Raw genomic sequence first — 15,111 nt, forward strand, 5'->3', positions numbered from 1 at the left:
ACTCAAATTTAATATTATTTCTATTTGTGATATTCAGCAAAAGTGAAAGACTGGTGAAGATTGCAACTTTCTGGTTTTGAGTAGTTTGAAAGCACTTGATATTAGCATGGACATTTTATAACTAGAACTTAAGCTCAAGAATAAACTTACTATCTGTATTAGTCTGTAGGTACTTTTTTCAAAAATACCCAAATTCATTCCTTATTGCTTTATTTAATATGAACTCTGTGTGTTCCATATAATTTCCATTTTGAACTTAAATGTGAAGCTATGAAACGAGGGAGATACAGAGCTTGTTGAGTATACAACCTGCCTGCTGAAAGATCTTCACCAGCACCTATGTCTTCCCAGAGGTTTCAGAGTTTACATTGATCTTCACGCTTTACTGGTCCAGTTTTAAGTCAACGACAGAAAATACTTTGAATATTGCATCACTTAATCTTGAACTGATTTAGAAGAGACTGCTGAAATTGAAGTGTACATACACATGTAAACTGTTAAATTGTCTCTTGGAATACCATTGTTTATCATTGTGGATTTGGATCTTTTCTGGGTGTAGGGGCATTTGGAATAGTTTAAACTGTAGGAATAGAATAAATAGACAATGTTGTAGCTAGCCCTGTGTGTGTAATTGTGAAGTTGGTGTCTCTATTAATCGGTAGTTATAGGAACCACATGATTGAATGAAATGTTTAGTAAAATTAGACATGTAGGATATAATATATAAAGATACTATTAATTTATTGATATATTTTATAGCACTGGAGAAAATATTCATAGTCCTTAGGAAAAGCAATATGCTTTCTTTAAGTATAAGAATGAACCAACTATCATTACTTAATTCATGGCAAAGTTGGTGAATTCCAGAAAGTTTTATGAGAAATAACAATGGCAGATTAGCATTTTTCAAAATGAATTGCTTTAGGCCAAATGTCTTTAAGCATAAGATAAGAAAACATTAATTTTTTTTTAAGTTTAGAGTTCTTTTTCCTCTTAGGGATTTTTCTTTTGGTTCTGAGAAATTATAGGTAGTGTGGTTGTAAGGCAGTGTTAACCAGAAGCCCTTTTACTTTGGTTATAATTAGAAAAGTCCGGTTGCCATTCTTCATTCTTTAGTTTTCAGTAGTAGATTATGCTTTTCCAAGTAAACAACCTATGTTACATATTTTCCACATGTTATAGATATAAGTTGCACATTTCAGTTCTTACAAGGCTCCATCTTCTAAAGAGAACAGAGTAAAATTTTTTCTCTTAGTAATCTTCTAAATAACAGTAAAAATTAACTTCTGCCCATTACTGGTCCATTGCTGTTAAAGAGGAATTATTGTTTATCTAAGGAAATATTTCTAAATGATTTAAATCTTATAAATATCTGTAAAAGAAAACGACAGCTCAGGTATTTGACAGTTATTTGCTATAGAATAGGAAATGGAAGAAACATTAAAATATCAGGAAGGGGCTAGGAGAGTGCTTACTTAGTAAAGTGCATATAAGCATGGGGACCAGGACCAAGGTGAACAGCCAGGTCGTGGCTTAGACTTGTAATTACAGTGAGTGCAGAGACAGAATGGTCTCTGTGATTTACTGGTTAGCCACCATACAGATGGGGCAAGTACCAGGCGAATGAGAGACCCTACCTCAGAAAACATGGTGGACGATTCTGAAGCAGGATGACAGGCTACACCACATGCACATGCATATGCATGTATACACACATACACTTATGCACGCATCACACAATATTGGGGAGGAAATTTAATGTCTCTGAAATACACAGTGCATGGATATGGTAGAGGAGCATCAGAGTCACAGGAGGACTTTATTGAGACTTGGTTGGCTGTCATCATTTTCATCATTTCCTTACCCTCCTGTTCAAACAGATGCTCTCTTCCTGCCTCTCTGGAGTTTTTAATGTTGTAGATATGTGATGAGATGCAAAAATGTGAATTTGTAACAGGTTCAGAATAATGTTGATTTAGCTGGACATTGCTTTGATAACAATTCATGTATAGTTATTTGTTTAATAATCATATATTCAGTATTAATAGTGTGGATGTCTTTTAGGGGCTCAGATTTCTGAAACTACTTGTTTCTAGATTCTAGATAGGGTTGATAAAAAAGTGATTTCTTCTGAAACACATAAAATACAACTTCCTTCATTTTTAAAAATTCATTTAAATATTCATTTCACAGAGCAACACTGCTTGCCCAAAATGTCATGGTCATTTTGTTTCTTGTTTTTGTTTTTGTTTTTTTTTTTTTTGGTTTTTTGTTTGTTTTGTTTTATTTTAAGAAATAGGCTTATGTATGAAATGAAAACAATATTTAACGTTAGCCTGTATTATTAAGTTTAGATATTTATGCATCAGTTATGTATCACTGTACTTTGTGTTTCCTGAATGTTTATTATTATTATATGTGGCATAAAAATAGATTTCTGACAAATAATAATCATTTTTGTTACGCCTCTCCCCTGTTTGTACACCCTGGTTTTTGGTGAGATGCTTTTTAAGCACCTATAGTTATATACTTTAAACACACATACATACATACCTCATCGGTACGTTTTACTTGACTCACAGTATGGAATATTTCACCAAAATCTGTTTAAGAATTCAGAAGGACTCTGCAATAGATTAGAACACTAACAGCTTTCAGATTATTCTTGGTTTCTGAAATTATTTTTGAGTAGTGAAACCTGTTGAGTCTTAACAAGACATAAAGGCAGATAGAACAGATGACACGATGTATGAAGGAAGACCATGTGTATATCTGCCTGAGCCATTGCTTTGTAAATTTAGATAACAGTAAGGATTGTGAACTGAGACAGGTTTTACAAGGGAGTTTTTATTCAAAACAAAACAAGTAGGCTGCTTTCCTGTAGTGCTCCCTAAGGTCCTCTAGGCCTGCCAGGAGGATTGACTGCTGTCCAGGTACATAAGGTGTAATGAATTGAATGTTCATGCTGGGCTTGGTAAATAAAATGAGATTGACCCCCCTGGTCATTATCTCATTTACCTGATTTACATTGTAAAATCAGCATCTACACTATTGATTGGTGTAGCATTAGTTAATCATGAACGGAGAAATACAAAGTTATGTGGAGCTTGAACACAGCAGGTTTTAGTGCTAAACAATTTCCAAGGGCATGAGCAGATGGAGATCAGCTTATTAAAGGAGAAAGCAGACGTGTTTCAGGTGTGGGAATGTCTAATCATTCTCTCATGCTGTGAAGAGATACTTGACCTTACTGTGCATTTTCATATGAATCACCTTGTTTCATGTTCTAGTTTTTGTTGTTGTTGTTTTCATTTCATTTTTAAAGTTGCAAGCTGGCTGTTGTAGATGTAGATAATGAATTGAACCCACGTTTTAAGTGGACTTGGGTTTGACCTTTCCCAAGTAGTGTTTCCGTTTTTCTGCATTTGCCTATAATAAAGAATTTTATAGACTGATCTACTACCCACCCCTTCACTCTTGTCCCTGATAGAAATCCCCAGGCGCATTGATGAAATAGGTTCACGTGTTCCACATTGGTCTGAAATTTTTGAGATATGACTCAAAACACAGTTTCTAATTAATTTGTATAGAAAATGCTTATGTAGGTACCTTGCATTAAAATTGTTAAATGTTACAAAGAATAAAATATCTTACTTATAAGTATTATACCATTGATAGAATGTAAGAATTTTGTTACAGTTTTTATTATTTAAATTTTTAAGGGGCCTCCGTATGACATTTAATTGAAAGGACTGGTCACTATTCACTGAAATAACTTATCACTGTAGTTGCTAAATTTGTGCTTGAATTGCTAGTAAGTTTTTACCTAAGCAGTGTTAATATTCAAGACTAATCGATGAGAAAGTCTTACCCCCATCTGTTCTCTTGTTGCTCTTGTTTCTAAGTGAAAAATGTATTGATAGTTCTTTATTCATCATTGTGTAGACTGGGTGGGAAACGTGTTCCATTAAGGTAACAAAATATCTACAGTTATCAGCACCAGTGTGACCCTAATATAGTACATCCCTTTTAAAGTCTGAGCCACCCATTTATCATGTGGTCATAGACTGTTTTCATCTAGACTTATTTCATCTAGGTTTTTTTATTTTTGTTTTTTAAGGAGTTACTTAGTGTATGCCCCAAATGAATTTATTAATTGGAAATTAAGAAAGTTAAAGAAACCTTTAGAGCAGTGTTTCTCACCCTTCCTAATGCTGTGTCCCTTTAGTACAGTTCCTCATGTTGTGCAGACCCCCATAAAATTGTTTCTGTTGGTACTTCATAATTGTAATTTTGCTACTGTTATGGATCATAATGTAAATATCCGTGTTTTCCAATGGTCTTAGGAGTCCCCTGTGAGAGGGTCATTAATTCCCAAAGGGGTCATGACCTACAGGTTGAGGACCACAACTTTAGAGCTTTGCCTAGCTTGCCTTTAGACACAAGAGAAAAAGAAATCAGTTGCATATTTTTGCTTGTTTCTACATGGTCAGTAGTTATTCAACACCCAGGTTAATGCTTGTGTGGATCATAGCACTAACGAAGATTATCATTTTCTCTGCTCTGTCTAGGGTGCTATACTTAATCATAAAGCTAAGTAAGTATTTTAATACAGATAGAGCTGTGTTTAGTCTCTGTTTTACTAAATGTATAAAAGACCATATAGTACTTCTCTGTCATTTGTGTCTGTATTAAATATGAAAGTAGTATGTAGGAAGTTGTATTTAACAGGTACTTAATTAGTCAGGTTTTGTTTTACATTATATATCTATTTGTTTATTTTATTAAGCTGTAAATTGTAGGATACTCTAGTCTAATGTGCACAATATTTATTAGATACTTTAAACATCAGGTTTACACTTTAAAGACACATTCTTTATATGCTAGTTCTATACTCTCTTTTCGTGTTTAAGGTGTTGCCTTCTTTTTTTTATTATAATGTGCTATTGGTGTAATAATGTTTTATTACATACATATTTGTTTTGTTTAATAAAGTATGTTGTGTTATATCACAGTACTTTTGTGGATCCTTGACTTCCTTTGAAAACTTATTTTTTATTCATTTTTGACAAGTATGTATTGATGCAACTAAAATGTTTTCAAGCACTTGTTAGAACTAGAAACTAAGTAAAATTGATCAGTGACTGTTTTTACTTTATTATGGTTTTCAGGGTGTAGCCACTATAGACTTAGTTTTTTGCGTTTTAAAAAACATTTGAAAATTTTTTTTCTGTAGCCAAAATTTGCTAATTGTTAAATTTTGATAGATATTTTACCATGGTGTGGAATATAGTCTATTATTTTAATTTTCTGTATGTTGTGTTTTGAGGGTTTTAATAGTAACTCTGAGATTTGTCAATGGCCTTTTAGTTATCACAGATTCTTGCAAATTCTGCTAAATTTAACATCTGCAGTATAGGTTATAATTGTTGCCAGTACCTAAAATTATGATTTTGTTTAAATTTAACAGAATTAATGAATCTTTTTTTTCCACATGAAAATAACTTGTAAAATTCCGTTGGATATCTTATATTTATTATTTACTCAGCAAACCTGTTAATTCCAAATGGGGTGTTTCTCTCTGTGTTTTTCTTTCTGTCTCTTGGAATTTGGTGTTTGCTAAGGGTAGAGTCTACAACTTTATGCTATTTAAACTTGGAGTTGCAGCTTTTACTTCCTGGTGAGTAAGCGAGGACCTTATAGAACTATTCTAACACCCCCAATTATCCGCCATCATGAGAAGGACGTCCTGAAATGTACCCTGATGAAGGTGTCAGGAAGAATTAGGTGATCTCAAAAGAGCAAATGCTTCACAGCATCTTCTGAAAGAGCTACCAATACCAGAACAGGTATTGGATCATTTAAATTGTTTAATGTATTCTTAGATGCCTCATTTCAAATATTGTAAGTTCACAATCTTAATAGTTTTGGTGGTCTAAATTCTGCATACAGAAGCTCCTTTAAGAAAATTATTGTTATTAAAAATATATTTATAGTATTAGGAGGTAGTTTTTAAGCAGTGAGGATCCCACCATCCTTGAAAAAGTGTAAAGAATCAGGGAAACAACAGATGAATGGTATTTTAACTACAGAAATTTGACACAGAAATGTAGTACCAATTGTAATTCAAACTGATGATCCTAGTGTAGCAAAGGAAAAAAAATGATATTTTATGTGTTCCAAATAATGATATGCACCAAATAATGGTATTCTTTATAAGTTTGCCATCAAGGATTAGTGACAGATTAGCCCCTATACTTGAAGCAGTGTTCCCTTTCTATCTATGACTCTGAACCTTCTCATCATCTTAGAAAAGGTCATATTTCAAAGGTTTCTGTAACCCAATATTTAGTGTAATGGAAATTTTAGCTATTGAAATGTAAATTAGTTCAATTGAGAAAGGAATACCCTGAATTCTATGGGCTCACTATGTGCTATTCTTATTTTACTTTTGAAATTAGCTATATACTCTTTATTTTTGAATGCCAGAACAACAGTATTTGAACATTTAAACATTTTAATACATTTTTGGATGCATATATATGTATATGTATGTGTGTTACACACACACACACACACACACTTATTAGTTCTCTTGTTTCATTCACATCTGTAACTGGAATTACAGTAAATGTATAACTATAGTTAATTTCATGAGTCTCAAAGTTTTGAGAAAAGTTCATTCCCTTATTTCATTGATAAGAAATGAGTTTTGCAAAATAAGAGGTAAGCACTGGCAATTAACTATCTCACACTTGCTTGTGTCTGGATCACTTGGCTCCTGAATCCTAAAATGGGTCCTTGAGAGGCTAGGTTTTTGTAACATGGTACGAAATTTTTACTAAAAATATAGATTATTGCTTCCTTTATTGTGATCACTTCTTAGAGTTAGTTTTCTTTATTTCTGTAGCATATGCATAAGATTAACTCCTTTCTGTATTTTCCCAATGCTTATTAAATAGGGATTATATATTGTATTCAGTCAGTCTGCTTAGATTTCTTCCTTGGTCTTTTTTTTTTTTTTTTTTTTTGTAAATTAATTGATTATTGACACTCTAAGCAGTGACAAATCAGTAATAAAGAGAATTCAGTTGGTTTCAAATAAGTATTTCTTTTTAATGCAAAATTCTTTTTTAAAACCCTGAAATAATACAGATTTTTCTTCATTGTCAGCAGGATGAGATTGTCTGAAACGAAGAATAGGTATGGTAGTTTTCTTAGATTATGTATGTCATATGAGGCAAGACACTATCAAAACATATGCCAAGTGTAAAATATCCTTGGAAGGAATTAAAACACTAAGTACACTGAGAGAACTTGACAAAACCTAGTAATGTTCAGTCCCTGAAGTGGTTTTTTCTTGTATGTTTAACTATTCTGTTCTTAACGTACAAAGATTGTAGTTGCCATAGGTTGTATTAGTAGGCTATAAATGTTAGAAAGTTCACTTACCGTATAATTTAACTTGGAAAAATACAGAAATGAAGTAGAATTTGTATGGCAATAATTATAGCTTAGACTTCTACTGGATACATGGTTAATTCTATTAGTTCAGAGTTGAATTTTTGATTGCTAATTGTTTTGCACATATGATTACACCTATATATTCATTCATATCTTAACATTCATACACTAAACATTTTATCAAAATGTTTTGAATGAATGGCTGTTGTCTTGCAAATTTTATGTTTGTTCCATGTTTTTACAATATTTACTTAAGATTTAGATCACCTTTATTATAAAAGTTAGTTTCAGACTCTCCTGAGCAAGTACAGATTTAAGTGTTAAAGTAGTAATGTATAATGCTTAGTCCCTTTGTCTTTGAAATAAATACTTTCAATATTTAGATCCACTGTGAATCTGCTTACCCTACAGATGTGATGAATGCAGACTGTGCTACCACTTTGGCTGTTTAGATCCTCCTTTGAAAAAATCTCCTAAGCAAACAGGCTATGGATGGATTTGTCAGGAATGTGATTCTTCGTCTTCTAAGGTAAGGGTGAAAGTCTTGAAGAAAAAACACTGGGCTCTTTCTCTTGATGATTTTTCTATGTTACAACATCCACTTTCTATTTTAAAAATGAAGAACAATTACTGTGTTATATTAACTAATGTTATAGTACAATAATGTCTCTCTGCTAATTTACTACTTTGAGGGCATAGCAGTGAAAAAATATTGTTAGATAAGGGGCTTAGCAATAGAATCCTATTTTATTTTGGAGATGATTCATCTTAAGATCAAAATAAATATATTGGGGTTGTTTTGTAGATTCCTGTCATTAAAAAATAAATCTAACTTTAATAATGTAAACTTATTCTAGCTAAGCATAAAGAATAAAAATCAAATAAATTTAATAGTTTATCTTCTAAAATAAACTCTGGATTTCTTTAAAGTATTAATATTTTACCCTTAAATTGTGGCAGTATTTATTTATTTATTTATTTATTTATTTTTTACAGTGAGTGATAGAATAGCTGGATTCTTGGTCTTTGTACTCATTTTACAGAAGTGCTGAATATATTTGAATGAGGACATTCTGATCAGTTGTGTGTTACCAATATTACTGTTTTATACAAAAATAATAAACATAAATGCTTATTGTAGTATGAGAGCCATCATCTTTTAGTAAACTGAATCAATGTAGAGTAACTGACAAGTTGAAACTTTTTTCTTAAGCTTCAAATTTTTTAGTCATTTACAAGATAGTTTCTATCATTAATGAATGCCATGCATCTAGAAAAGCTATGTATTTTCTTCCTCCCTATGGTCTGTGTTTGCTGTGCATTGCTACTCCCATCTACTTGTTCAAACCAAATGCCTAACATCATTCAGAGGCCTCCTCATCCTTATTTGATACAGTGAATCATTTCTGAGTCTTAGAAGCACTGCCTTCCTCCCTGGTGCCTTGATTTAGTGCCTTCTGTGTCTCATTTTATTACAATCCCTTCTGGCCTAGAAACTACCTGAAGAGCTCTCCCAAACTTATTTCACTTTTATTGTCCTTTTCATAGGGAACTCCAAATGAAGTGTGAAACAAAGTGACATTTAACTTAAGTCTATGTAGCATTCTATTTTAATTTCCATGCCTGAATGTTTTATAATGTGCATAAAAAGTTTAAAATATTTCTAGACTCTATGAAATTACAACATTTATAAAAATACAATTAACTTTTATAATACCAATTTCATCACAACTGACTTTGTTTTCTTATGTTTGCTTACATTGTTATTCAGTTGTGAGGGTATGTATATGTGTGTGGTGTTGTATGTGTTTCATAGAATTTCAGCACTAAAGAATAGGTACATAAAATTAAATGACAAGTATACTTAATGTTTTTACAGCTGGGTGAATAATTTAGTATATTCATTTCATGCATATACTTAAATAGTAAACATCCTATAACAAAGTAGTCTAACTGAAGATATAATCACACCTCTGTCTTAAATCTTGTAGTGTTTTCACATTGTCATACATTTACAAAGATAGCCAACAAAAATCAGAAAGCTTATATTGATTCATTCCCATCTAATCCTCAGCTTCACTTAGATTTTTCTTTCTCAGTATTACAGAAACAAAGTATGTCCTTTGTTACAACATGGTCCTGATATGAGCATATATTGAATTCAGTTGTCATACTTCTTTGTTGCTAGTTTTGGATAGTTCCTTAGTTTTTCCTTAACTTTCATACTTACCTGTTTTTATTAAACATAGGACATTTATTTTATAGAATACAGTTTTCTAATGTTTTCTTTGTGATAATGCCTCTTCAGTAAGAATATCACAGATATAGGGACTGGAGAGATGGCTCGGTAGGTGAAGTGCATGCTGTACAGGTAAGCACAAGGATCAGTCTACATAAAAGCCTGGCGTGGCATCCTTCATCTATAACCCTAGCACTGGCCAGACATTCTAAGCAAAATAGTGAGTTTGCATTTAATTAGAAAGTCTGAGTGGTCGGGAAAGATATATGAGACAGGTGACATCTACTCCTGGCCTAAACATGTACACATATACCCACTTACATGTATGATGTAAACAAGACTTGGTATTGTGTTCTTAAAAGTATTGCTCAACCCTTCTCAGTTCTTCCTTGATAGAGATTTCAACAAGTGTGTCAACTTATACATCCAAAATGAAGATAATGTATCTGACATGGTTTAATGAATGTAAATACTTCTTTTAAAGTGGCTTTTCCAGGTCATGCCATTCACAGGTCCGACTTCAGATTGAAGTACAAATACAGTGACTGTGTCTGTTACTCTTTTTCTTTCCATCCTTGTTCAATTTTTTTTTTTTTAGAAAAGCTGTGGAGTTTACATAACTGATCACTATCTGCTTACCACAAGGTGAACTGTCTAAAGCTTGAGACTTTCCTTTGATTCACTCTTAGTTTGTCTTTCTAGTGTGCTACACTTATCCACAGTTTAAGGGTTCATAACAGTAATAAATTCTGAACTTTTATGTATAGAAAGCTCTGTTAAGTTTCCAGAATTACACATGCATTGCATACCTGATACAGTTGGTAGTTTTTTGATGATCATTTGTAATAGAAATATCAGAGTAGAAGTACAGTTTTTAAAATGTTTTATTTTATATCTTTTTTCTGCAATGAACAATTAGAATTCTATTACTGATAGACCAAAACAAAGTATCAGTGTATATATTTTCAAGGAATATAGTTTTGACATTTGTGCCTCTTTGGGAACTTAATAGAACAGTCTCCCCAAGGAGTATCTTGCCACAATACATTAAACAAGCACATCTAATTGAACTTAATAATATGGGAGATTGAATGTCTGAATTTTATGTGTTGTGAAGATTTATGAAAATTATAAAATTAAAATGATGTATCCTAAAAGTTCTTTTAAATTTAAAGCTTTTAACTGACCCATAAAAAGGACTTTCTAATACTTTTAACTATTCATTTGACCTCTGGGATTTTATATGAATACAGGTTGTATTTTAAGTTTCTGATGGCTAAAAGAAAAATCTTTTTCATGTAAAGCATCACTTTGCTGCCCTGATGGTGTTGTTCTGGCATTTTCTACACAGTGATTAGACCTTACTGAATGCTCTTCACAAAACTTTGCTGAGTTTTGATTTGCCTTCTTATCATTCAAGATATGTATAAATCTGTTTTTAAAAAGAAAGAAAAAAAGATGTGTTTTTTAAAAAATAATATTTATCCATATTCATTTATTTTCTATGTGCATTGATCTTTTGCCTGTGTGTGTATATACTTGTGTAAGGGTGTCAGGAAATATAGTTACAGACAGCTATGAGCCACCATGTGGGGAACTGAACCCAGGTTCTCTGGAAGAGCCCAAAATGAGATGTGTTTATAAAGCACTGTGAAACACAGTTTCCTGCTTCCTACTTTGCCTGCTTATATATCAAGGAGAGTTTTCTTGTTTTGTTGAAAGTTTCAAATTAAGTAATGTGAGGCTATATGTAACTTTCCATACAGAAAAATATCCATTACTTCCTAGAATTAAGAGACAGTGATAGCTGTCCTTTTAATTAACATATTTTTAAACCAGGACATTGATGGTTCTCTTAACTACTAAAATTACATCCTATCACATATTTTTTAAATGTATGATATAATTTCTGAAAGGTTGACATCTATGACATCAATAATTGATATTTTATATTAAATATAGAATGCTGGTCCTCTGAGTTACTTAGCAGGTCATGCTTTAAGCAATGGCTTTGTCAGGTCTTAATAGAAATAGTAAGGGAAAATCTAGGTAATATAACATAAGAGCAAACTTAGAAACTATTTTGTTTTAAACTGAAAACTTGCTTCAGTAACAGTTAGAGGGCATTTCCAAGACTATGAAAATGTATTAGTTCCTTTTAATATACTGAATTTTTAGCTAGAAACTGAAATGAAATGATAAAATCATTAAATTCAAAAGTAATACCAGCTACCAGGCAGTGGTGGTGCATGCCTTTAATCCCAGCACTCAGGAGGCAGATGAATCTCTCTTGAGTTCAATGCTAGCCTGGTCCACAGAGCAAGTTCTAGTACAGGCTCCAAAGCAATACAGAAAAACCCTGTCTCCAAAAACAAATATTGATGATGGTGACGATGATGGTGATGACTATGATGATGATAATAAATACCAGCCAAAAAATGAGTTTAAGATAATTTATCAGGGCCAGTGAGATGGGTCCTTGGGGTAAAGGCACTGGGTTGCAAGCCTGTGCATCCCTAGCTAGAGTCTATGAAACAATCCCAGCACTTGAGCATGAATCTGTAATCCCAGTATTCCTATAATGAGATGGGAGGTAGGAAAAGGATAATTGCCTAGAAGCTCATAGGCCAGTTAGCCTGTGGTATGTAATGATACACGAATAGCAAAAGAGACCTCCCTCAGCAAGGAATGAGAGCCTGTTCCTCCAAGTTAAAGTTAAGCGCTGACTCACCCAGATCCTGACTGGAGCATGTGGGGGAAGGCACTACTTCCTACTTTACAGTTCAACTCAAAAACAGTCTACAAATGTATTTGCCTCTGTGTATATCTCCTATTTCTAGAATAATCTGCTAGGACAGAATTTCCACATTCCTATACTTAAAAGTACTTGGAAGAGTATGCAGTAAACGAATACATTATTGATAGACACTCATTGCTTCAGTGTCACTGCTGGGTTTGGAGAATCTTTTACAAGAACCGTGTTGCTCAGTGACTTTTTTTTTTTTTTTTTTTTCATTTCAGGTATCCATAAACTGTTAAGCGTGTTGTTCCTTTATTTCCTTAGGACTTTTTTGTATGCTAAACCTAATCTGTGATCACTGAAGATGCATCCTCAGTGTTTTCTCTGAAGATTTCTTAAAGGCTTATGCTAGTGTTACACCTTCATCAAAGTTATGTAGGAGCCAGAAGGACCAAGGACACCATAAAACTCTTAAAATCAACTGACTTGTGCTCATAGGGGCTCACAGAGATGGAACTGACCAGCGGGGAGCCTGCATGGGAGCCTGTCTGGGACTGACCTAGGCCCTCTGTATATATGTTGCAGTTGTGTAGCATGGTCCTCTTGTGGGACTCCTAATAGTGGGAACAGTGACTGCCCGTCTCCGACTCTTTTCCTGGCTTTTGGGACCTTACTGCTCATACTGGATCACCTTATGTAGCTTAATACAGAGGGAGGGCCTTAGTCTTTCTGCAACTTGATATGCTATGTTTTGTTGGTACTCATGGAAGACCTGCCTGTTCCTAAAGAGAAAAGAGGGAGGAGTGGATTGGGGCAAGGAACAGAGGGGTGGGGCAGAGAGGAGAGACAAATAGGAGAGGAGGGGAGTGAAAAAATGAAAGAAAGAGTGAATGAATGAACGAGTGAATTTAAAATTAAAAGAGGTCAGGGTTATAACAGTGGCATTGTTTCAACTGTGGTGGAGGAATCTCATGGAAGAGGAAGGAACTCACTATAGAGAGATAGTAAAGATAAAGTCTCTAGAGTCAGACTTGCTCTCCTGTAGCAATCTCCTCGTGAGAATTGGCAAGGATCAGAATGGCATCACCTACCTTTTGGAACCATGCATCTAATGGCCTGAAGACCTAAATTGTGCTAACATACTAACACTGCCATGCATCCAGCATAGGGACCCTCAGATTAAAAAAAAATATAATAAAAGTCACGTCCAAACCTTAGTATCTAGCTTATACCTTAGTTTATAACCCTCAGGACTAGACTGGACTTGCTGTGTGCTTCTCCTGTAAAACTGTTCGTTTTGGCATGAGCGGAGGTTTCTTTGCCCTGTCATCATTTGTGTCCAGGTTATCTTCACAAGCTAGACTGGACACTCTTTATGGCACGGTTCTTCTCTGTTCCCTCAAAGACAAAGAGCCAGGTGTTAAACATGCCTTTTATAGTATTTTAACTGTCTGCTTCCCCATAGCCCTACTTCCTGCTTAGCTATTCTTTAAATTACTTTTAAAGCTTCATTTTGCCAAAGGGGAGTATATAAGTAATACGGCTTCTGGATTGGGCTCTAAAGGCCCGAGGCTATTTATTGATGCACAAAAGATGTCTGGAGCATAAATCTGTGACAGCCATGACCTAAATATACAGGAAAGATAAAAGAGAAGAAAATATTTGTTCAGCAAATTTAAAAATTATTTATTTTTAGAGCCATTTCTGTTTTTAACCTAGTTTGCCCAGCATTTATGTTAATATCTAACTTGGTTATAGCAAAAATTTTAAAAGAGAAATTTAATTTAAATTTTTTTACTCCTGAAGTGAAGAATACCAGGTTTGTCTAAAGGTGCATAATTAATCTTTGAGAAAAAATGTTTTCTGCACTGAATTGCACACAAAGCTGTAGCCCATATACGTGTTCAGATATTTCCTTGTCTTTGTAGACATGCTATATGTTTACCATGTGTCACATACTTTATTGAATAAAAATCTACACATTATCATAAACTGCAGGACCTTCTATTTTATATGGGCATATAATAATGTAATTATGCATAACTCTTGATCCTAAGAGTTTATGCTATAGTATTTCTGTGAAATACTATCTAGCTGTCCATAGTTTCCTTCAAATGGCTTGTTATCCACAATTGGTTTTTAATTCTTGCAGCTGAACACAGTGCTTCTGGTCTCTCAGTCCCTGCTGTACTTTATTTGTACCTTCTAATTACATGTGACACTTTCAATCTACTATTCTAATTGTACACACATGGGATTTTTAGTCAGTGCCTAGGAAGTTCCAGTCATGAGGAAGAATTTAAAATCTTCACTGTAGTTGGGCTAAATCCATGAAAAAGATTCCTTGGAAAATATTCTAACTTTTGGATGAACAGTCCACCAATGAACTAGCTAATGTCTAATTAGTTTATTGTTTCACCTCTTTTTATTTTCTGTGCATACAGGTGGTTGTGTGTGTGCATAAATATGCATGTTAACATATATGCACATGTGTAGAAGCCAGCGGACAGCCTTAGGTATCCAGTCCTTGAGAACCCTACCCCTTCTTTTTTTTGAGACAGTCTCTCATTTGTCTTTAGCTTGGCAAACAAACTAGGCTGCCCCTCCCCCTGTTAGCTCAATTATATGTTTCCACTCCCAAGCAGGGATTGTAAATCCTACAGGCTTT

At 33.7% G+C, this 15,111-nt stretch overlaps 1 protein-coding gene across 1 annotated transcript in view; it reads left to right on the forward strand.

Moving 5' to 3' along the window:
• The window catches only part of Phf14 (PHD finger protein 14), a 126,069-nt gene that overhangs the window by 91,981 nt on the left and 18,977 nt on the right, over nt 1-15,111 (forward strand). The window contains exon 17 of the mRNA XM_051175688.1: nt 7,876-7,993. Coding sequence (XP_051031645.1) covers nt 7,876-7,993 — 118 coding nt within the window. The remainder of the gene's footprint in view (nt 1-7,875; nt 7,994-15,111) is intronic.

The sequence above is a fragment of the Phodopus roborovskii genome, unplaced genomic scaffold (genome assembly GCF_943737965.1).
Source record: "Phodopus roborovskii unplaced genomic scaffold, PHOROB, whole genome shotgun sequence".
NCBI lineage: Eukaryota > Metazoa > Chordata > Mammalia > Rodentia > Cricetidae > Phodopus > Phodopus roborovskii.